This window comes from Tachyglossus aculeatus, chromosome 21 (genome assembly GCF_015852505.1).
Source record: "Tachyglossus aculeatus isolate mTacAcu1 chromosome 21, mTacAcu1.pri, whole genome shotgun sequence".
NCBI lineage: Eukaryota > Metazoa > Chordata > Mammalia > Monotremata > Tachyglossidae > Tachyglossus > Tachyglossus aculeatus.
The window spans coordinates 59,136,012-59,160,659 of NC_052086.1; the positions used below are offsets into that span (position 1 = coordinate 59,136,012).

Sequence of the window (24,648 nt, forward strand, 5' to 3'; positions counted from 1 at the left end):
AAAACAAACAATGGAAAAGCCCATTTCTTCTTCTTTCTCAGCTCTTTCCTACACTGCTTCAGGGAATGTTGGAAGAATTTGATGGACTAGTCCATGCTCTCAGTTCAGTTTGAATGAGGAGTGACAATTACCCAGAATACATAATAGAAATCAGAGCCAAAAAATTGCAATTAGTCTAACTTTCAAAATCAAAATACACCTATTTCCCACCTCAAAAATCCAAATATTTAGATTGGTATAACCTTTGGCACAGTTCCAGTCTGCTACAGTCACTCTTGAATTGAGGGTGGAGCTGCTAGTGGAAGGGCAATTTGGGTCAACAACTCCAGGCTGTCCTGATATCCAAGCAGCTGAATCTGCTAATCTGGGCTGGCTAATTCCACCCCAAAAGCAGGCTGTAGGAGTTCTTTTGGAGATGGGATCTGTGACTCAGAGAGAATAGAGTGCTGGGTTCTGCAGGGTCTCAACAGGTCTGACAACTGGGCATCCCCTTCCTCCTTTCCTGTTTTTTTGAGCAGATGATCCCCTGCCTGCAGGAGTGGGTGGGCAGAAGCCTGCCTTCCCCTACTTTAGGAAGGTTGCTGAGGTTGTGACAATTGGTTCTAGGATGAAGGGCCTGAGGACTAATCTTATGTGGCATCTACTCTATTTAATCCTCCTCAACCTCTCACTCACCTCCTACTCCTGGAAACCTTGGCATTTTCTTCTCCTGTTTCTCATCCTATCTCTTTGGCTTCTCCTTTTGGCTTTTCACAGGCTCTGCTTATGGCACCCATCCTCTAACTGTGGGGTTCCCTCAAGGCCCAGTTCTGGGTCCCTTTCTATTCTCCACCTACACCCATTCTCTTGGAGAACTCACTTGCTCCCATACCTTCAACTACCATCTATATATGGAAGATTCCTATTCTACCTCCTCAACCCTGACCTCTCCTCTTTTTGGCAGTCTCGCATTTCCTCCTGCCTTCTAGACATCTTTATATGGATGTCCTGTCTCTACCTCACACTTAACATGTCCAAAACCAAACTTCTTACTATCACATGCAAATACTGTCCTCTCCCAGACTTTCCCATTACAGTAAACATCACCATTCTCCCTGTCTCACAAGCCAGTAAACTTGGCATTGTCCTCGACTTGTCTCTCTCATTCAACCCACATATTTCATCTGTCACCAAATTCAGGCCATTCTACCTTCTCAGTATCTCAAGAATCTACCCTTTCCTCTCTACTCAAACTGTCACCACATTGATCCAAGCATCTTGACTACTGCATCAGCTTCAATCAATCAGTAGCATTTATTGAGCACTTAATACAGAGAAGCAGTGTGGCTCAGTGGAAAGAGCCTGGGCATTGGAGTCAGAGGTCATGGGTTCAAATCCCAGCTCCGCCAATTGTCAGCTGTGTAACTTTGGGCAAGTCACAACGTCTCAGTGCCTCAGTTACCTCATCTGTAAAATGGGGATTAAGACTGTGAGCCCCCCGTGGGACAACCTGATCACCTTGTATCCTTCCCAGCACTTAGAACAGTGCTTTGCACATAGTAAGCACTTAATAAATGCCATCATTATTATTATTATTTTCAGAACACTGTACTAAATACTTATGAGAGTACAACTTTCCCCACCTATAACACACTTAGAGCCTCCTCACTGATCTTTCTGCCTCCTGTCTCTCCCCTTTCCAGTTCTTATGCCACTTTACTGCATGGATCATTTTTCTAAAAGGCTGCTCAATCCACGTCTCCCCTTTCCTCAAAGACCTCCAATGACTGCCCATCCATCTCCACGTCAAACAGAAACTCCTTACCACTGACTTTAGGCACTAAATTGGCTCTCCCCATCCCCTCTTACTTCACGGATCTCCTACTACAACCTAACCCACACAACCTTCTCGCTGTACCTCTTGCCTTTCTCACTGCTTGCCTCTTGCTCATATCCCCCTTCTGACTTGGAATTCTTTCCTCCTTTATATTTGAAAGACCATCACTCTCCATCTTCAAAGCCCCACGAGGATCACATATCTTCCAAGAGGCCTTCCTAAGTCCTCATTTTCCTGTTTTAGGCCTCTTTTCTGTGTGGCCTTTGGACTTGAGCTTCTTCCCCTTAAATACTTTGATTTTCTCCCCTCTCCCACCCGCAAAGCGCTTGTGTAAATATCCAACTGTAATCTATTTTAATGACTGTCTCCCCCTCTAGATTGTAAACTCCTTGTGTGTAGGGATCATCTTATACCAACACATTTGTATTTTACTCTCCCAAACACATAATATAGGGCTCTGCAAACAGTAAACGCTCAATAAATACAATTTATTGATTTAGTGAGTTATGTCAGGCAGGTTTAGTTGCTGAAACTATTGAATTATTTTTATTGAATTTACCTTAAAATGTCTTTCCTTTTCCCAACTTCTTGAGCCCCAGATGGTCAAACAACTTATACTTTTCCCCAGGGCCTTGCTAAAAGGAACGGTCAATATTTTCATGGCCAAATGGGAGATGCTCAGATTTCAGGGCTGGGGCAACCTCAGGTGAGTCTAGGTCACAACTAGACCCTCTTCCTTTGGGATGAAGACAACTACACCAATTCAGCACCTTTTTGTATCGACAATCAGCTTTGCATATTATTGAACTGTAATTCATTTATTTATATTAATGCCTGTCTCCCCCTCTAGACTATAAGCTTCAGTGTGGGCAGCAAACGTGTCCCTTATATTGTTATAGTGTACTCTCCCAAGAGCTTAATACAGTGCCCTGCATACAGTAAACACTCAAATATGATTGACAGTAAATAACATTACTTGATTTGAATGACTCACTAGACCATTCAGTGTTCAATTATAGACCATTGTCACTATGCTACCTGAACTCTGGGATTGTGAAATGTACCTTTTGTGAAATGTCGTTTGTGCTGCCAACTGAGCTTCGAAGGAATAGAGGTTGCAAATGGAACATTCATTTATAATCCTTATTCTAGGAAAGCTTGCAAAGCACAAGTGAATGTTAAAGAGCTTTTAGTAATCTTTCATAAATATGGATAACCAAACTTTTAAAAATATGAAGTATTTCTCTTTCATTAGAAGGTAATGTTCTGAAACTGGGATAAATCACCATATTACAAAAATACCTGTTACAGAGAGAACAGTGATAAAAACAATGAAGGAAAATAAAAACTTTGGTGTGCTCTACATGATGATTTATAGTATGACATATCTTTGGATTCCTCATAGAAAAATCAACATCTGCATCTTAACGAATGCATTTAAGAGATGGAGAGAACAAGAGTGCTAATGGATGGTAGCTTATTTTAGTTTTCAACCATAACACAATCCATTTTTATATATGAACAGTGTATATAGTATTACACCCTCAGGTTTACTTCAGAGCTCCACGATCACATTTCTTCTTTATATGACACAGTTACATTCCTCCATGGGCAATGAACAATACTTTTTAACTAAAACTGGGTTTGAAAACTAGAGGACATTTCCATTAGCTTTCAAGGACTGATCGCATACGTCTAACTAATAATGCCTCACACAGAGTGATAGGAAAATTCTTGAAACAAAAATTGGCACCAAGGAAGTTTCTAATTATACAGATTATTCAGTTATGCAAAACCCATGCTATTCTTTAGTTTTTGCTGGAAATCAAATTGATTTCAGTATTTAGAAAGAAACCCAAGGATAATTTCATATTATTTTAAATTCCATTTTGGGGAACCACAGTGCAAATCTGAAACCACACATCGAGTGCCTCATGTCTTTGAAGTTTAGGGCACAACCTTTCTACTCATCCCTGCAAAGTTCACTTTGCCGGAAATGTATTAGAACTCGGCTGCTTTATTTGTAAGTTAATATGTCACGTTTTAAAATGCCTTTAACAGAAAAGGTCAAGGAAGCACAGAGAATAAAAGCTATTAAATGGGGCTGGTTGACAAGACAACGGGGTAGACAGATGGGAAGGATTAAGGAAAGGGGAAATAAGGAAAATATATATATGAAATAATTTATTTGGGCCTAAGTATGGATATATACATGCATTGAAAATTTAGGAACTAAAATGGCTAAATCATCAACTTTAGTGAGTCTTTAACACAGCACTACAGAAAAGATAAATTTAGTTTAGGATAAAGGGAAGTACATATTTGAGCAGTCCATAATGGTTATAAAGGGGAAGCAGGGATGTTAGACTGCATTTTGGGGGCTATATAAAAACACAACCAAACTCTCTGTGTGTGTACACACACACACGTACATGGAAAACATACACATGTATGTGTTGTACACCTCTGAAGATGAAAATGAGGACTTACCCAAATTAGTGTAATCATATAATCACTATAATATTTGTACTTTTTGAACTCTTTTCCCCCTCCTATTTGTTGTCATCAGGAAACAATGCCAATACTTGCATTACGTCCTCATGGGGGCAGGGACTGTGTCTGATCTGATTGCTTCATATCTACCCCAACGCTTGGCACAGAGTAATCAATCATTCAATGGTATTTATTGAGTGCTTACTATGTGCTGAACACTGTAGTAAGCACTTGGGAGAGTCCAATACTACAGAATTAGCACATATGTTCCCTGCCTATAATGAGCGTACAGTCTAGAGGAGGGCACAGACATTAATATGAACAAATAAGTAATTTAGAATATATAATTTAAAGATATGTATGTAAGTGCTAAAGGATTGGCAGTGGGGAGAATATCAAGTGTCCAGAGGTCAAAGATTGAGGTGCACAGAAGATGCAGAAGGGAGAGCAAGCAGGGGAAAAGAGGGAATTTCCCTCAATAGATGCCACAGTAACAGTAATGCAGTTCATCATTTACAGGATAAAGGTTTGAAAAGTAGACAATGATAAAAACAACTTAGGTAAACCTCCACTCAGTAAGCCATCACAGGCTGAGATTTATAGTGAACTTCAGTGCAATTGAACATCTTCCTAAAGGTGGTTTGATCTAAAACAAATGTTCGTCCTTTTAAAATATGTATTCATGCAATAATTATTTCATCAACAACAATTATCTCTCACAAAATCATCTCATGAGATTATCATCCTCATCAGTAATAATGACCCTCCACTCCTCTGCCGCTAACCTCCTCACTGTACCCCGTTCTCACCTGTTCTGTCGTCAACCCCCCGGCCCACGTCCTTACCCTGGCCTGGAATGCCCTCCCTCCACAAATCTGCCAAGCTAGCTCTCTTCCTCCCTTCAAAGCCCTACTGAGAGCTCACCTCCTCCAGGAGGCCTACCCAGACTGAGCCCCCTTTTTCCTCTCCTCCTTCCTGTTCCCCTCCCCCTACCTCCTTCCCCCCCCACCTCCTTCCCCTCCCCACAGCACTTGTATATATTTGTACAGATTTATTACTCTTTTTATTTTACTTGTACATATTTACTATTCTATTTATTTTGTTAATTTGTTAATTCTGTTTGTTCTGACGATTTCGACACCTGTCTACATGCTTTGCTTTGTTGTCTGTCTCCCCCTTCTAGACTGTGAGCCCATTGTTGGGTAGGGACCGTCTCTATATGTTGCTGACTTGTACTTCCCAAGTGCTTAGTACAGTGCTCTGCACACAGTAAGCACTCAATAAATATGATTGAATGAATGAATGAATGAATGAATAATAATTAAAGGCACTTTTATGTGTGCCATGCAGTTCTAGGTACAGGGGAGGAAGCTTTTAATACAGTGCTCTGCACACAGTAGGTGCTCAATAAACACGATTTGATGAAATTAAGAGTCCACTGTCCACTAAGAACATACAATCTAAGTGGGGAGATACAATACACTGAGAGAAAAAAAAATCATTTCCCAAAACAAGGAAAGTCATAACAATGAAAAGGAGCAAAACCAAACCTTCTGAGTAGATAAGCATGTATGATTCCTATTTGAGCCAAATAGCAAACACGCTTGGTTTAAAGGATTCATATTATCTCCAAACACACACCCAAAGTCCTGAGCCTTTGTCTTTCACACTAAAAGAGTAGTCTAAGCTCTCCTGGTGTTGGGGAGGAGAACGCTCTGGTGGATGAATGTCGAGATTCTGCACTTCAGGCTTCTGCAAGCTAAGACAATCTCCACTCTAGGTACAGGCAGGCAGGATGGTGAGGGTTTTCAATCCTTTGTTACATGACCCCCTGAGCAAAAACACATCTCCTCCACGAAGCCTTCTCCGACTAAGCCCTCAGTTCCTCTTCCCCCGTCCGCTTCTGCGTCACCCTTGCAGTTGGATTTGCGCTCTTGATTCACCCTGCCCTCAGCCCTTCAGCACGTTAAGTACATATCCATAATTTATTTATTCATACTAATGTCCAGACTGTAAGCTCCTTGTGGTCAGGGAATATGTCTACCAACTCTGTTGTACTGTACTCTCCCAAGCACTTAGTTCAGTGCTCTAGACTGTAAGCTTGTTATGGGCAGGGAACATATCTGCTAATTCTATTGCATTGTACTCTCCCAAGCACTTAGTACAGAGCTCTGCACACAAGTGCTCAAATACCATGTATTGTACCCTCCTATGTACTTAGGACAGAGCTTTGCACACAGTCAGTGCACAATAAATACCACTGATTGGAGTCCCCTCTCCACCTTGGCTCTAGGCCTCACTGATAGGGAAGCGCAGGCCTCCCGCCAGTATTTTAGATCTTGACATTCTAGAAATAAATTGTGGAGTGACATTTATGGCACACCATCCAGCTCCAGGGAGGGCTGAAGTTCTCTCCTCAGCTGTAGTGGGCAGGAAGATGGATGGATGGAGGGAAGGAAGGAGGGAGGAAGGAATGGAGGGAGAGAGAGAGGGAGTTCCTGTCAGCATACCTCCATCTCTTGGTCTATAGAGCCTCAATGATAAGGGACCTCCAGACCACAGGTTCCCTAACAGAGGGCAATCACAAGTCTTACAATCAACAAGGTAAATTTCATCTATTGTTTTCTCCAGCCCTGCAGGTTTGTCATTTTGTCACCGAAGAAAAATGTAAATTAGCCTAACAAGATTCAATGTTCACTGAGACATACTGATCTTTACCCAATATCCTGTGATCTTCTACTTGCTTGCAAATAGTTTTGCTGATATGACCCAATATTTTTTTCCATTTTGAAGGTGTAACTGATAGATCTATAATTGCTAGAGTTACCCCATCTCCTATTCCAGGCTTCATATGGCTAATCACTCTTTTTTACATTCCCAAAGATAAATAATAGAGACTCCATGATAATTTCAGCCAATTATTTAAAGTATTCAAAAATGTAATCTTCATTTCCATTCCCTAAAACATACCTTAAATACATATTTTCTCCCAGGTTTATTCTCCTTATTCTGTAACCACTCACTTGGGTTTCCTTTTCCTCCTTTTGTTTTCCTTCATTACTTCCTTTTGAAAATTTTCTTCTTCCTGATCATTTCTTTCCTAACTATTCAATGTATTTCCTTCTACTCAACATCCCTTCTCTATTACCTCCCTTTCTTAAAATGATTGATAATTTTCCCTTCACCACTGATTCTCCCATTCCCCTTTCACTGTTCGGTGCTCTTCTCCCTGTTTCCTTCCTCTCTTAGATGAAAACACTTACTGAAGGTCAGAATTAGTATTCTTGTTCCAATTTGTTCAACTGTGGTCTGGTTGAATGGAAGGTTAATGAAAACGTTACGAATGATGAACACATCATAACTGTACCTCAAGGGAAAAGGCTTCATTAAGCTAAGGCCTTGCTGCTTTTAACTTGTGTCTTATTGCCATCCACTGAGCCATTTTCCATTCTTTACCCAAGATAAATATAGAAGCTGGGAAATGGGGTCAGCACTACAGGTTGGCTCTAAGAGAATTCACCATGACTGATACTGCAGTTATAAATGGGTTTCCAGATGGATGGACCCTGTCACTGGGCTACAAAACCACTTCAACCAAGACCATTTGGAGTGTAAATACACTTCTCTCAAGAGTCATGGACTTTAGTAAGGAGTCAAATCAATTGCAGCTCTTTCACCCTAGAAAAAGCACCCCAATTAACTGAACAAGCTCCATCAGAGAAGCTCCCCCCTCTGGACTGCATGAAGAACTTGAAGGTGTTTGACAGAAAAACAATGGCCACTCCAAAAGAAGGCCTGGAAAATACCTAATCATGTGCAGGCTTCAGTAAAGAAAACTATTAACCACTAAAATTAGTGGACAAGAAAATACAGACACTTCCCAAGGGCATATAAAAAAATATTCATGTACATAAAATCCTCTGCAGAGTGCTGACACATTACAAGTGTATGCATTTGGTTCTAACAGGAAAAAAAGTAATCCAGTAAGATACTTTGTTCAAATGAGAAAAAACATCTCCACGCAGAAAGCTGGCACTAATCCATCAAAGAAGATGAGACACAGCTGGAAAAGCCACATGAAGAAAAGGTGAATGCACATATAGAATCGATAGTTTAATTTGTAAGGATTAGGGTCCAGATCCTAAGGTGAGTAAAATGCTCTCTGAAAGAAACACACTTATCCAGATCAGGGAAATTAAATCTTCTCATGTACCATGGGATCATTAGGGAAATCACCTCAATGTAGGATACTATTTGAGTCCCTGAAAGAGGTAATTTTCCTCTCCTGGTAAAATTATTTTTCCTGGGGAGTATTTTCTCTCTCTGTAATCATGTCAACCCACGGTGAGTGTGTCTTGGAGAGAAGGATTTTCCACTGCAAATATTGTTTTGCCAAATCCCTACACAAGATCAGCCAAATGCTCGATGCTGACCTAACAGCACCAATTTCCAGAGGCAGGGAAATAACAGAAAAAATTAGAGATGCTCACTGCACTAGTTTCCTATTTCCATCTGTGAAAAGAATGCTGATATCCACACTTCTGCCTGATTACCAGGAATGATTTCAAACTTGGTTCGCTTGTGCCCCTAGACTTCCTATGCCTGTGCTGGTTTGGCACTTCAGGGGAGTCCTGAGAGTACAGACAGCTTAGTGGTGAGGTGAAGGAGGAGCCCTGGCCTCCAGAAACCTACAGTAATAATTACCAGAAGCCACATTTCTCAGGCTTGAGTAAGTAAGCAGTATATGGATCCTTCCTCAATGAAACCACTCACCTTTGTCTCTTATTACAACAGCCCCTTTGCCAACGGTTCTGCCTCCAGCCCTTCCCCACTGCATTTTGGCTTCCAGCCAACAGCAAGAACCAACTTTCCCAAGAATTGAGCTGATCACGGTCATTCTGCTTCTTTACAGTCTGTAGTGACTCTCTGATGCCACCTGAATCAAAACCAAACTCCTGGCTAAGTGCTTTCAGGCTTTCCACTGACTGGCTCCTACCAAATTGCCCATCCCAGCTCTTACATCTTGCTCTGCCCAAGCCATTTCCCTAGGCCCCTCATATCACTCCCTTGCCCTTAAGCCAAAGGAGAGAGTCATTGCTCCTACCTTGATGACCCTCCCTTAAAGCAATACTAAAAACTTCCACAAGGTCTTCCCAGATTAGTCTTCCTTTAATCAGGTTAAGCCCATCCACTCCAGCTAGCTCTGCCTTTGGTAAATCTGGCATAATATCTTTCTATGAAAGTTTCATTTTGCTAGGACTTTCATATTTTATCAAGTTGAATACAGGTGTTTCTGTATTTGACCACTTCTTATACTAGAGGATGTGAGTCTTATTCTTCCTGCTAGATTGTACGCTCCCTGAAGGCAGGGCAGGGTTTGCATCTTCCCACGTGCTTAGTACAGTGCTCTGCACACAGAAGGCACTCAATCAATGCTACCAATTGATTTTTACAGTGCTTCACAGAGACCAGTGGAGTACCATGCACAAAACACTCAATAAAAACTGTCGATGGTGAAATGCCACCCAAAATACTAGTTACTACGTTCCCTTTAATTAGGTTCAAAATAAAGCCACCAACAGTTGTGATACTAAGTAATCTGCTGGATCTGTCATGTCTGTTCCAAACTGCTGGGCACCTTCCTCACAATATAGACATATAATATATGATGGCCCAAGATTTTTATGGATAAAAGTTATTAAAATCTGAAGACAAATGTCTAACATTAAAGCTGTTTGGTTTCTAAGCTTCATTCGTGAAGATCAGATTTGGGTCTTGTATTATTTAAAAAATAAAATGGCTTGAGCTATTTTTAAGATAGATCAATCAGTCATATTTATTCACTTATTTAGTCATATCAGTCACTTACCATGTGCAGAGCACAGTACTAAGTGCTTGGGAGAGGACCATATAATAGAGTCGGTAGACACATTCCCTTCCCACAATGAGTTTACAGTCTAGAGAGATGGTAAGACTCATGGTATGAAAGGTGTTTCTAGCTCCAGTGACAGTATATGTTAGCAAATAATACAGTACACCTATTGGGCATCCTCGTGAATAATCAATAACTGTTCCATGTTTTATTAAGCAAGTTATTTTTTGATTTATAATTAAATGTGTATCCCTTTTCATGCTCTGTTTTTCTGCTTGCTCCTCCAGCATTTCCTGCAGCTCTCCTGAAGATGGATTTTCCCATCAGGAATACAGGATGATCTTCAACCCAGAAACTTCAGGGCCAAAAACCTGCTCAGAGGAATCAGTTATAGGACTACTGACTTATGCAGCTTCATTTGCATCCTCTCATCTCTGTCAGTCGTGCTTGGAAATGGAGCACAACAGGCAAACTGATGGGTGGGGATCCAGGGCATTGCTAAGTGCATGTGTGGTCTTCACTCACATTAGACACCTACAAGCAGACTTGGAACTAGAACCCAAGGCTTCCAATAGTGATAATGATGATGATGGTACTTGTTAAATGCTTACTATGTGACAGGCACTGTACTAAGTGCTGGCGTGGATATAGGCAAATCGAGTTAGTCATAGACATAGTCCCTTTTCCCACATGGGGAACATATTTTTTTTCATTATTTTTAGAATGTTTGCTGATTATATGTCAGGCACTGCTCTAAACACTGGGGTACACATGAGCTAATCAGGTTGGACACTGTCCCTGTCCCACATGGGGCTCATAGTCTAAGCAGGAGAGACAACGGGTAATGAATCCCCATTTAACAGCTGAGGAAACTAAAGCACAGAGAAGTTAAGTGACTTGTCCAAGGGCACACAGCAAGAAATTGGCAGAGCCCAGTTTACAATCCAGGTCCCCTCACTCGCCTGCCTATGCTCTTTCCACTAGCCCCTGCTGCTTCCCTACTTCAGATTTAAATATTTTATGAGATTCATTCTGGACACTTTTCTTAGGGTTTTAATACTCTGGTGAATTGAGTTGATTTCTCTTTACTTAAATCCCATGAATTGCAAAAAAATTCTAAATTATTCTATTCACTTCACTTGTGCAGCATGGTGTTGTGGATAGAGCATGGGCCTGGGAGTCAGGTCACTGGTTCTAAACCCTGTATGACTTTGGGCAAGTCACTTCACTTCTCTGTGCCTCAGCTACCTCTTCTGTAAAATGGTTTTGAGATTGCGAGTCCAACGTGGGACAGGGACTGTGTCCAGCCCGATTTGCTTAAATCCATCCCAGGGCTTAGAATAGTGCCTGGCACATAGCAAGCACTTAACAAATACTATAAGTCTTATTATCATTACTAACTTCCTACGGTACCATCTTTTTTGCTGTAGTAGGCAGCTGAAATGACTTCTTGAAATCTACAACTATTTTATATTTTGAGGACGAGCAGACACTTTAAGATGAAACAAACAGTAGGGCCAATTTCTCTTTACTTCTTAGTTAGTGCTCACAAGAGCTCCTAAGACGTCTGTTGCTGTCTCTACCTCTCTCCAAGAAAAGGTAAATTATGCAAGCTCTTGCATTCCATTTATTTGGTATGAGTTTTCTGACTTGTGTTCCACGCTGACATGTGACTGTATGACTCACCTCCTTGTAAAGTGTATTCGGTCACTGCTCTGCTGAATACTCCCAACCCAGCCCCATTATAAGCTGCCACTTGGATTTCATATTGGGTCCAGATGATCAAGTCTTTCACCAGGCAGTAGTTAATTTCTGGACTGGTAATATTCCTGTGCTGGTACTCCCCAGGTAAGCCTGCCAGGCGATACCTACACATAGAAGAGAAAAAAAAATTGCAAATATAGCAAATGAGAATTAATTACAGGAAATACCTGAAACTCGAGTCTCAATTCTAAAGGTGCAGCATCCTGACTTCTATTGCAGAATTAAATGGAGATGAAAATAAAATGTTTTAAAAGCCCATCAAAACTCCTGCTTAAACATGATTAGGTTTCAAACTGCTTGACTGATAAAATGGATATAATCTGAGCTCGATGAGATTACACATTTGGGGCTAAACAAACTAATATTTTACCCCATTTTATGGTCACAGAAATAAATATAGCCTTTTAAATATGACCTGTGTTGTAAACAGCTTGACAGCCTGAAAAAAATTTCCAGGCATGATTATTATCAGGGTGATGCTGTAAATCCACCTGAAAAATGTTTTCCTCCTATGGCTTGCACCTGAGAAGGAAGAGGAAGAGAAGAATGAAGAACCCCTATTCAGTCTCCCAAATACAGTCCTTAATTAGTCTTTGCAGCCACACATACACAGATGACAAGATTGAAGATTGGTAGTAAGGTGCTTTTCAAATACAAAGAACAGCAAGACAATTTACTGAGTTAATGATGCATACCAGTAACAGAAATTTTTATTGGCATACTGTGTGTCAAGCACTGGGGTAAGGAACAAGATAATCAGGTAGGACAGAGTCCCTGTATCACATGGGACTCACAGACTAAACAGGGTAGGAAACGTGTCTGTTTACTGTTATATTACACTCTCCCAAACACTTAGTACAGTGTTTTGCACACAGTAAGTGCTCAATAAATACCATCGAATGAATGAATGAGGGAGAACAGGTATTTAATCTCGATTTTACAGATAAGGGAACAGAGGCATAGAGAAGTCAAGTGACTTGCTCAAGGTCATTCATCAGGTAAGTGGCAGAGACAAGATTAGAACTCAGATCCTCTGATTCTCAGGCCTGCACTCTTTCCATTAGGCAGTGCTGCTTCTTCAAAGCCACAGTGGTCTGGAAGAGTTAATTTCACTTTCAGAAGCACCTAGCTTGCTCTGAGTGGAGGCGGATGAAATGGAATAAAACTGGAAGGGTTTTCTTATGACAGAACCATATGAATTAGCAACACTGTGATGAAAGTGCTTCCGGAAAAGATTAGAAACAGAAGTAAACATGTAAAAGGTGAAAGAGTGGGGAAATGGTTGTGGAATATTTTTCTGCAGTTGCAATAGAAAAAGGGGGCTCATTTGGGATTTTTGTTAAAACCCTTTTTGTTAAAGGTCATTTTCACTCTGTGAGAAATACCTGAAAGAAAAAAAAGTAATTGTAAAGGGCAAACAGCGCTTGAATGGCAAGAAGGTGCAATGAGCCTGTTTGTTTGTGCCTTGGAGGAAACAAGCTGTATAGCGAATGTTTATAATATGCTAATCATGATAGAAGAAATGAGGAGGCCAAATAAAAGAATGACTTGCAAATGAAGTATCATTATTCCATGACTGCTCAAAATGAAATTATTTTTATCTCATTGGTTGACAAATATTTCTGCTTTATACTTCCTCTACTTTGTTGATATATCATTAGTGTGCTATTCATCTAGCCAAGGGGTTTTCTAGATGAGCAAAGCAAATACAGCTTTTCAGAGAAGTTGCAAGCCCACTTACAATACAGTGATCACTCAATTATTCAGGGTAATGGAGGAAATCCTTCGCATGGAGTACCTAAAACTGCAGATAATCAATACAACATATCAATTAGGCACCAAATCATTACATTTATTAAAATTTTCCAGTTCGGTTGTACGTAATGTAGAAGGGATTTCAGAAGCTGCACAGCAGAGCAGAAATAACTGCAACTGTCATATAATATCAATGTAACAGGTAGGAGAAACCTTTTTTTAGAAGATTGTGTGGGCGAGGTGGGGCTAAGATAGTCTGGAAAAGCCCCTTTAGGGTTCAGGCTGTTGAATGACTGTGCAAGACTTGGGAATTACTGTGAGTGACTGATGAATTGAAGTTTCTCTTAGCCTGCCTGCTCTCTGGTAGCAGTACAAATAAATAGTGAAATGGCCTAAAAGAGAGACGAGTAAGCTCTTTGTGGAATGGATTGCATCTACTAATTCTGTTGCGCTGTACTTTCCAAAGTGCTTAGTAGACTGCTCTGCACACAATAAACACTCAATAAATACCATTGATTGATAGGTAATTCCTAAATGGAATAATCCAACCTATGAATAACGGAGAGGGGAAAGAATAGGGAAACAAGTAGAATTTGAAGAGAAAATAACAGATAAACAAATGAACTGGCTTTAAGCACCCACTAAGGCTTAAACTCTGGAAGAGCATATTATGTGAATTCAGTTTTAAAACTGTGACTATTCAATTTGGCTCCTCTCAGGGTCACACCTGGAGAGTTCCCAGTATTCTACCAGTTGCTACTACAGGAGGGAAAGTCAGGTAGAGGCATACTACGGATCAGAAGATTCCAGGTTCAACTCCTTTCTCTTTTTAGGAAGCAGCATGGCTCAAGGTAGCAGTATGGCTCAGTGGAAAGAGCACGGGCTTGGGAGTCAGAGGTCGTGGGTTCTAATCCTGGCTCCACCGCTTGTCAGTTGTGTGACTTTGGGAAAGTCACTTAACTTCTCTCTGCCTCAGTTACCTCATCTATAAAATGGGGATTAAGAATGTGAGCCCCATGTGGGACAACCTGATCACCTTGTATCCTCCCCAGCACTTAGAACAATGCTTTGCAAATAGTAAGCACTTAAATGCCATCATTATTATTCCTAGCTTGGGCAGTGGCTAGCAAGCTGAAGGCAATCTGCTATAAGTCAAAACTCACCTGTGCTGGACAGCAGCAGCATGGGAGAGATTCAAGGGTGAAGACTCAAGTTTACTACGTGGAAGAAGACTTTTAGACTGTGAGCCCACTGTTGGGTAGGGACTGTATATGTTGTCAATTTGTACTTCCCAAGCGCTTAGTACAATGCTCTGCACATAGTAAGCACTCAATAAATACGATTGATGATGATGAAGAAGGAATTGGTAAACCACTTCCGTATTTTTACCAAGAGAACTCTATGGATACTCTACCAGAACCATTGCAGATGGAGGTTGGGCATTCTGGGAGAGATGTGTCCGTGGCACCGTTATGGGTCGAAGACAACTCGACGGCATAAGACAAGACAATTCAATTTGGGAAGAAAACCCTACCCTGACAATGCATTTCTCTTCCTGGACTACCACTCTGTTTCTAGGAGGATTATGAAACTTTGGTTTAGTTCTAGGAGTTACACGAAGTGCAGGCTAGAGAAGCCACATGGTCGCTCCCAGTTCATCATTTTAGAGTGCTCTTTGTAGCTCTTTGAAGTGCCAAATCATCTTCAGCCTTGGTCTCTCTTTGGTCAGTCCTATTTGTGTTCTCTGGTCAGTTATTTAGGGTGCTATTATAATATTAGCAGGGTGGATTAACAGGTCACAGTATCTGAAGTGACAAGATAATTTCATTTGTACTGGAGGGATGCTGCTCAGGAGACATTAAGCAAAACAGGGTGATCTTTTACTAGGAGACAGAGAGTAGCACATTTCTAAATGGGCATAACTCTTACTGCTTCTCTTCAGGATATACTATTCCACTAGGAAAGAATTTTTAATAACTGAATAGGAAATCTCCACACTTTCTAGACTGTGAGCCTATTGTGGGTACCGACTGCTTCTATTTGTTGTTGGGAAGTACACTTCCCAAGCGCTTAGTGCAGTGCTCTGCACACAGTAAGTGCTCAGTAAATACAATTGAATGAATGAACCAGAGAAGTAGTGTGGCCTCGTAGATAAAGCCCGGGTCTGGGAGACAGAAGGACCTGAGTGCTAATTCCTGCTCTGCTATGTGAGCTTGGGCAAGCCAATTAACCTCTATCTTTCTCAGTTGTGTCATCTGTAAAATCGAGATTAAGATTGGGAGACCCATGCTGGGGGGTCCATCCTGATTATCTTGTATCTACCCTAGCACTTAGTACAGTGCCTAGCACATAGTAAGTGCTTAACAATTATCATTAAAATAAATGAACAAAAAACCTACTGATTCTCATTTCATTCTCTGGACATACTGTTCCTCTAGCTCAGGAATAAATTCTGCTAGTACCTTCTTTATAACTGTGCTAGGTGATAAAAAGAGAGTGTACTCCAGAACCCAACTCTGCTGACATCGCCATCATCACTATGATCATTGGTGTTTATTGAGCGCTTATTGTGTGCAGAGCAGTGCACTTATCACTTGGGAAAGTACAACAGAGTTGGCAGACATTCATTAATTCAATCGTATTTATTGAACGCTTACTGTGTGCAGAGCATTGTACTAAGTGCCTATGTTGCCTGCCCAAAACAAGCCAACAGTCAAGAGCGAAGATGGACATATATATAAATGAGTAATTTATAGCTATGTTCATGCGAACTGTGATGTCGGAGGGCAGGATCCTCCGATCCAATGAGTGGCCCATTCTGTGGGGAGAAGTGTTCAGGCCAAGGAGCTATGGGGGAGTATCAGAACCCAGACCCTAGCAGGCCTTCCTCCTCCCCCCTCCTCTTCCCACTCCCACCCTTATAAATGACCTTAGTCACTCACATCTGCATCCATTTGCATTGGTCTACTCTAGGACGCTGGAGGACTTGACACCTCAGTGGCTACTTTCCTTACTGACCACATGTGGGACAGCGTTAGGGTTGCCCTCAGGGCTCCAGGACTGTTTAGGTCCATAACAGTTCTGGCCACACAGCCCCTCCCATGCACCCTCTCTGTCCTATCAACCCTGTCCCCACCCAAGGAACCAATCTCACTCTGCCCTCTCCTCCGCCAGCCTCTGACCTATGCCCATCTCTGCTTGACCCATCTGGGGGCATAGGAGGATGCCATCCCTACCTCCAGAAAGCCTGCAAACTGACAGGGGATGAGGAACACCAACTGATGAATCCATCATCAATCAAGAGACTGTCTATTTTGTTGCAGAGTGCTGTACTAAGTGCTTGGGAGAGGTCAATAGAATTAGAAGACCTGATCTCTGTCCTCAAGGAGATCGCAATCTGTTTGGATTGACTGAGCACCTACTGTGTGCAAAGAGCTGTACTAAGCACTTGGGTAGAGTTAGTATATATGGTCCCTGCCCTCAAAGAAGTTATCATCTAGCAGAAGTGACACACTAAAATAAACTCCAGGTAGAAGGGTGGAGAAGAGGATGGACCTGGAATACAAGTGCTTAGTACAGTGCTCTGCACACAGTAAGCACTCAATAAATATGATTAAATGAATGAACAAACCTGGATATCAAGCTCTGAGTTGAGGGCTGTGGTGACAGTTAAAAGGCCCCCATTTGGGGGCCTACCAGTGGCTGTCCTGGCGACTCCCACCCTCTTTGCTAGCCTGCATTTATTCCACTTTCTCCTGCAAAACTCTACCTCCGTGGTTGAGAGAAGCACTTGGAAAGACCTAAAACAGTGGCATGTTTCCCCATAGCTGCAGCCACAGTGTTGCATGCTGTGGAAGCAGGGAAGTAGATTCCAAACCAACTTCCCCTGAGTGTCTCTGGAGTTAGCCCATGAACCACATCCTACCAAACCTGGATCCACTCCCAAATAGTACCCCTGTCTAAAGGGGAGGGACAGATGTTATAAGATTCCATAAATGAGAGGTTAATTTAATGGCCCTCTACCTACAGGTTCATTTGTTCCACCTCAGACACCCGAGTTTTGGTAAAAAAGAAAGGGTTACGTTAGGTTTGAAGTTCACCCAAAATTTTAAGAGCATTAGATGGCTTCTTAAACTTCTGCTGGTTGCTACTGCATTTATATATTTACCTGTTTGATCATAGTCCCCTTACCTGAGGTTGTATCCATGGAGAATCCCGTTATGTTCAGTTTCAGGGGGCGGCTGCCACTGGACCATGATGGACTGATTTGTGCGTCCACTGGCCACTATATTTTTTGGAGGAGCACTGGGGGGCTCTTCGGGCAACATCAACCTGAGCAGAGAAAAATGGGTGGGGGGAAGGGACATCGAGGCTTAGAACAAAGGACATACATTTTTATTTTATAGTTTTACAATCCGTGACCCACCACTGTTTACTAAAGTTAGATGACAGAAAAAACACTAAAGCTGATCAACTGAGCTGCTAGGCATGGAATAGTTACAACAAATCAACATAACAGAAAATCAGTTAAGCAAGCCACAAGGAAGACAGCTGGGGTAACCTTATTCTCTCTGAATAACCCACATTACCTCAGCCCTTTAAAAAAGATTACAAGCCTGAATGAGCTTGAGCTCAGGTCCAGAAACTGTGACTTGTTCCAAATTGTTTCCTTCAGCTCTTTCAATATTTTTCAAATCAAACTCCTACATTTTGAAAAAGCCATTTAGATCAACTAGTCTGCCTTTTATGCTTTTGTTTCCAGGGAGGGTGCATTGGAAACTCGATGAAGTCACCTTTCTCTGCCACGACTGAATGAACTTCAAAAGTTGCACTTGAGTGATGAGAGAAGTGCAGGGACCATTCTGGAGCTAGCTAGCTTTCGTGGTTTCAGAAGCAATTATTTCCCTTCCCAAATAAAACTCTTTTAGTTGTTTGCTTTGTAAATACTGGAGCACCTGTGTCCACCCTACCTAAAGTGGCAATGCTCAAAAAAGTCAGTTAGCTGGCTTTTAATTTTATGCTGTCAACAAAACTCTACAACAAGTAGGTGCTTATGCACGTCAGAGTCTCCTATCGTGAATTTCATTCTTAAAACAACTGAGCTCCATCTCCCATGCAGTGCTCCAGAGAGCAAAATGATACACCCTCAGAAAAAGGAGGGGCGAAACAATGTATGTGTCTGTTTATTGTTGTATTGTACTCTTCCAAGTGCTTAGTACAGTGCTCTGCACACAGTAAGTGCTCAATAAATGACTGAATAAATGAACCTATCTCCTACCCTTATTTGCTTTTTAAGTGAAGAAATTCTTCTTTCATTTTATAAAAGTTGTCTATTTTCAACCACAATTATAATAAAATATTGGCATTAATAACTTTTTCCCCATTACAATTGTATTGCCTTTCTCCCTCCTTCTGCCATCCCTGCTTTTTCATATCATGACCACTTTCACAATTTCCATTGAAAACCTCTTCACTTGATCTCCTTCACAACAAATTCCCAATCTATTTGTTTATTTCCCAATTTATTTATTTCCAATTTTTTGTTCCCGAAATCGCTCCCTGGATCAAGATGGCTTGCACCTTTGCCTGTTCCATTACTGTCCAACAAGCCTCTCTCTTGGAGAGCAGGATAAGGAGATACCAAATGACAGCCCAATGGCTTTTTTGAGAGTAGAACTGTGAGTGCCTGCACATTGCCACATCTTCATTACCAAATGAGGAGCAGCACGGTGTAGTGGATACAGCACTGGCCTAGGAGATAGAAGGTCATGGGTTCTAATCCTGGCTCTGCCATTTGTCTACTGTGTGACCTTGGGCAAGTTACCTTGCTTCTCTGTGCCTCAGTTAACTCATCTGTAAAATGGAGACTGAGACTGTGAACCCCACATGGGACCAGCCTGATTTGCTTGTATCCATCCCAACACTTAGTACAGTGCCTGGTACATAGTAAGCAGATAACAAATACCTAATTGTTATTATTATTATCCTCAATCTGGATGACCCATTCTTAGTGGGTGCTTTGCAAGGTCCCCACATGATGTCCTTGCCAGATGTCAAGTGCTTAGTACAGTGCTCTGCACACAGTAAGAACTCAATAAATACGACAATGAATGAGGGAAGACAACTTTTGCCTCCCCACTAAATTTCACATAATCTTCCTTAACACAGCTGATAATTCCTCTTATAAGAACCAGAATCGGGCTCATTTCTGAGAAAATAAGCCAATGGACACAGATTTCTCCCCTTCTACATTATTTTTCCTCTCCATTCTTGAAGAAAATGTTTCTTATGGATTTAACTGTATCAGAATTTTTCAAATCAAAATGATTTCTAAAAGCATTATTACCCCCAGATTGTAGCTTGAAAATTTAAAGAGATTATCTTTTACTATACCTGCTTGTTTCAGCGCTGTACTGACCCTTGCCCACCTGGTTAACAGCACACACCCTGAACTGGTAAGTGCGGGCTGGAGTCAGATCACTGACGGTCACACTCATCATCTTGGGATCAATATTAGACAAGTGCATCTTCCATGGAGAGTCTAGTGGAGGAAATGAATAAAGATAAAACTTCTCATAAACAAGCATTTGAAATATACAGCCATGCACATTTTTTTCTCAGCAACCCAGAAATGTTTTCAAGCAAATTAATTTTTTTTAAATACCCTCCTTTGGAAGGTAATGGGAAAAGCTTTCCTGTAGGCCTCCATGGTTAGGTAGATTGCACATTTGTCCCTCAGAAAGGGATGATGCACATGTCAACGCATAATCAGTAAAAACTATATTCATTAACATTTTAATAAAAGAGGAAATGAGTATGATAAAGACAGATGGGCTGTATATTTCACAACCCATCTGTTGGCAGTCCATTATACCACCACACCCATGAGTGGTTTTGGCTGAATGAAATTCATAGCTAGTTTGGAATATCTTTCCATCCAGCTTTCAAGCAGGTGTGGAAGACTGGATTTGTCAGGCAAATGAGCTCAGCCCTTGCAAATTTCAAAGGCTTATTCTGGGAGTTCTACATCTACTCTCAATCAGTCAATTGCACTTACTGAGGGCTTACTGTACTATACAGTTGGTAGACATGATCACTGCCCTCAAAGAGCTTACAGTCTAGAGGGGGAGAGAGAGACTTTAAAACAAATTACTGATAGGGGAAATGGCAGAGGGTATCTGTACAAAAGCTGTATTATTGAGGATGGGATGAATGCAAGTGCTTAAGGAGCAGTGTGGCTCAGTGGAAAGAGCACGGGCTTTGGAGTCAGAGGTCATGGGTTTGAATCCCTGCTCTGCCAATTGTCAGCTGTGTGACTTTGGGCAAGTAACTTAACTTCTCTTTGCTTCAGTTACCTCATCTATAAATTGTGGATTAAGACTGTGAGCCCCCCATGGGACAACCTGATCACCTTGTAACCTCCCTAGCTCTTAAAAAAGTGCATTGCACATAGTAAGCGCTTAATAAATGCCATAAAAAAGGAGTACAGATCCAAGTGCATAGGTGTTGCAGAAGGGAAGGCAGGCAGGGGAAATGCTTATCGGGGCTTAGGGCAGACCCCTTGGAGGAGACGTGATTTTAGGAGGGCTTTGGAGGCAGGGAAGGAGGTGGTCTGTTGGATATGAGAGGGGAGGGAGTTACAGGCCAGAGGGATGATATGGGCAAACAGTCGACAGTGAGAAAGATGAGATCAAGCTACAGTGAATAGGTTGGCGCTAGATGAGCAAAGAATGCAGACTGGGCTTTGGTAGGAAATGTGTGAAGTAAGGTAGGAAGGGGAGAACTGACTGAGTGCTTTAAAGTCAATAATCAGGAGTTTCTGTTTGTTGCAGAGATGGATATGCAACCATGTACTACTTCAATCAATCGTATTTATTGAGTGCTTAGTGTGTGCAGAGCACTGTACTAAGCGCTGGGGAAGTACCAGTTGGCAACATATAGAGACGGTCCCTAGCCAACAGTGGGCTCACAGTCTAGAAGGGGGAGACAGAGAACAAAACAAAACATATTAACAAAATAAAATAAATAGAATAGATATGTACAAGTAGAATAAATAGAGTAATAAATATGAACAAACATATATACATATATACAGGTGCTGTGGGGAAGGGAAGGAGGTAAGGCAGAGGGGAAGAGGAAGGAGGGGGCTCAGTCTGGGAAGGCCTCCTGGAGGAGGTGAGCTCTCAGTAGGACCTTGAAGGGAGGAAGAGAGCTAGCTTGGCAGATGTGGGGAGGGAGGGCATTCCAGGCCAGGGGGATGACGTGGGCCGGGGATCGACGGCGGGACAGGTGAGAATGAGGCACGGTGAGGAGATTAGTGGCAGAGAAGCAGAGGGCGCGGGCTGGGCTGTAGAAGGAGAGAAGGGAGGTGAGGTAGGAGGGGGCGAGGTGATGGAGAGCCTTGAAGCTGAGGGTGAGGAGTTTCTGCCTGATGTGTAGGTTGATTGGTAGCCACTGGAGATTTTTGAGGAAGGGAGTAACATGCCCAGAGCATTTCTGGACAAAGACAATCTGGGCAGCAGCGTGAAGAAGTATGGATTGAAGTGGGGAGAGACAAGAGGATGGGAGATTGGAGAGGAGGCTGATAGAGTAGTCCCGACAGGATAGGATGGGAGCTTGAACGAGCAGGGTAGCGGTTTGGATGGAGAGGAAAGGGCGGATCTTGGCAATGTTGCGGAGCTGAGACCAGCAGGTTTTGGTGACGGCTTGGATGTGAGTGGTGAACGAGAGAGCGGAGTCGAGGATGACACCAAGTTTGCGGGCTTGGGAGACGGGAAGGATGGTAGTGCCGTCAACAGTGATGGGAAAGTCAGGGAGAGGGCAGGGTTTGGGAGGGAAGACAAGGAGTTCAGTCTTGGACATTTTGAGTTTTAGGTGGCGGGCAGACATCCAGATGGAGATGTCCTGAAGGCAGGAGGAGATGCGAGCCTGGAGGCAGGGGGAGAGAGCAGGAGCAGAGATGTAGATTTGGGTGTCATCAGTGTAGAGATGATAGTTGAAGCCATGGGAGCTAATGAGGTCACCAAGGGAGTGACTTGACAATGAGAATGAACTTTCAAATGATTAATTTGACACAGATCGAACCACTAATTTGTTTCTTGCTAAGTTGAATTTTTTAAGATGATAGTATGCTCCCTTGAGACCCAAAATCAGTTGCATCTTTTAATTAATCCTCAGGTACGTATTCTACTATTTTCCAGAATATATGAAGTGAGGACCCCCAAAAAGGTCAGAAAACACAAACCTGTTCTCTCACCCCACATGACTGCTAGTTACCTTGGTTAGAATTCCATATATGGCTTCAGATAAACAACAAGCAGATTCAGGACAAAGTGTAAAGAAACAAAATGAAAAAAGGAGGACCAGAACAAGTGTTGATTTAATCAGCTGCCTAAAGCAACTTAATTAGGTAAAGGATAGAGCAGATACTAACAAGAACACCTTGTATCCCTATGGGTTCTAATCACCACTGGTCTATTTCCCAGAGAAATTCAGTTTCATTTGTTTACCACTAGTCTAAGCATCACTTGAAAGTGCTAAACCCAAACAGTCTGATCTAGTGAGCAGTTGGATTCAAAAACAAGGCCTATTAATCTCCTCTGCACCTTGGACTCTGCTTTGTTCTTATGTTGCATCAGTAGAATACTTTGTTTATTATTTTTCCTCTCCTCCTGGAAGATAAAAGATCTGGCAGGAAGAGGGATTAAACTGAAATCTAATACAAATGAACCCTATTCATCTCCTGGGCACTCTGATCTGCACAGAAAAGTGGTTTGGTAAGGATTTTCTTGTTCATAGAGTGCTGGATTCAGTGAGTTTGCCGAGTACAGTCAAAATTTAAATAACCTGTCTCCTGACAATCAGTGAACAGCCCCCACCCCCTTGAAGGACAGTTCCTCCAAGGTTTACACAAGAATCACTCAAGATACATACCTTAAGATGGAGAATGTGGAAGAACTGATGATAAAGTACTAATCCATAAAACTTTCTACACCTCCTTCCACCATCCGGAGATTACAGTTGCTTGCCTGATCTAGAAAGTCCCCAGAAATTTACTGGATGACAAAAGACTGACCACTTCAAGTTATTAACTAAGCTTCTATTGTTCTTGGAAAAAAACTGCTAATCTTTCATTTACCTTAAACTGTCCTGTTGATTCATCTGCTGTAACTGCTGTTGGTGGAGAAATGTCTACTTGCTTATCTTCTCACAAGCCCAGTTATCTTTTCTACTCTGTTTTCAATTTAAGATGCTTGAAGCCAAAAAAGGGATGACCAACTAAAGACTGTTTTGAATTTTTTTTAAACTATTCTTTCTAGACCGCATTCCCTTAAGAAATGTTTCTCTAAGTGCTGTGGAAGAGGAGCCTCATAAAAGACCTACTAAATAGAGATTTATTCTGGTTTTCACATATGGGAGATTCCGGTATGCCTCCCTCCACTCTCCTCTTTTATTCTCCCATGGATAAACCCGGTAGCTCAGTCAATCAATCAATCATTAGTATTTATTGAGTGCTTACTTAGTGCAGAGCACAGTATTGAACACTTGGAAGAGTACCATAAAGGAAATGATACCTGCCTTCAAGGGACTTAACATCTATCAGGAGAAAGAGACATTAAAATAAATTACAGGTAAGGGGAAGTAGAAAAGCATGACCAGCTAACTTCTGTAGATCCTGAGCCAGCCGAGGACCCCAGTGGAAAGCAGAATCTGGAAAGAAGAGGAATGCCATGGGTTTGTGTGGCCAAGAACCAGGCTCAGGATTTGCGCCAATGTTTAATATATTTGAAGTCTTGCCATGCTCCGATAGCTAATTCAGAGAGTGGCTAAGCTTTTTTAGTAAGCCCATAGCCTACTTAAAACTGCATTCTTCTGTCAACACCCAAACTGTTTTACTGGGGGGATGGGGTAGGAATGGGGTCTTCCAGACTAGGGATGACCTAGGGCT

General features: G+C 41.8%; 1 protein-coding gene across 1 annotated transcript in view; it reads right to left on the bottom strand.

Moving 5' to 3' along the window:
• Positions 1 to 24,648, bottom strand: part of SDK1 (sidekick cell adhesion molecule 1) — a 246,586-nt gene that overhangs the window by 194,292 nt on the left and 27,646 nt on the right. The window contains exons 7-9 of the mRNA XM_038762450.1: positions 20,094 to 20,241; positions 17,892 to 18,032; positions 11,868 to 12,049 (exon numbers count right to left, since the gene is read on the bottom strand). Of these exons, the coding sequence (XP_038618378.1) occupies positions 11,868 to 12,049; positions 17,892 to 18,032; positions 20,094 to 20,241 (471 nt within the window). The remainder of the gene's footprint in view (positions 1 to 11,867; positions 12,050 to 17,891; positions 18,033 to 20,093; positions 20,242 to 24,648) is intronic.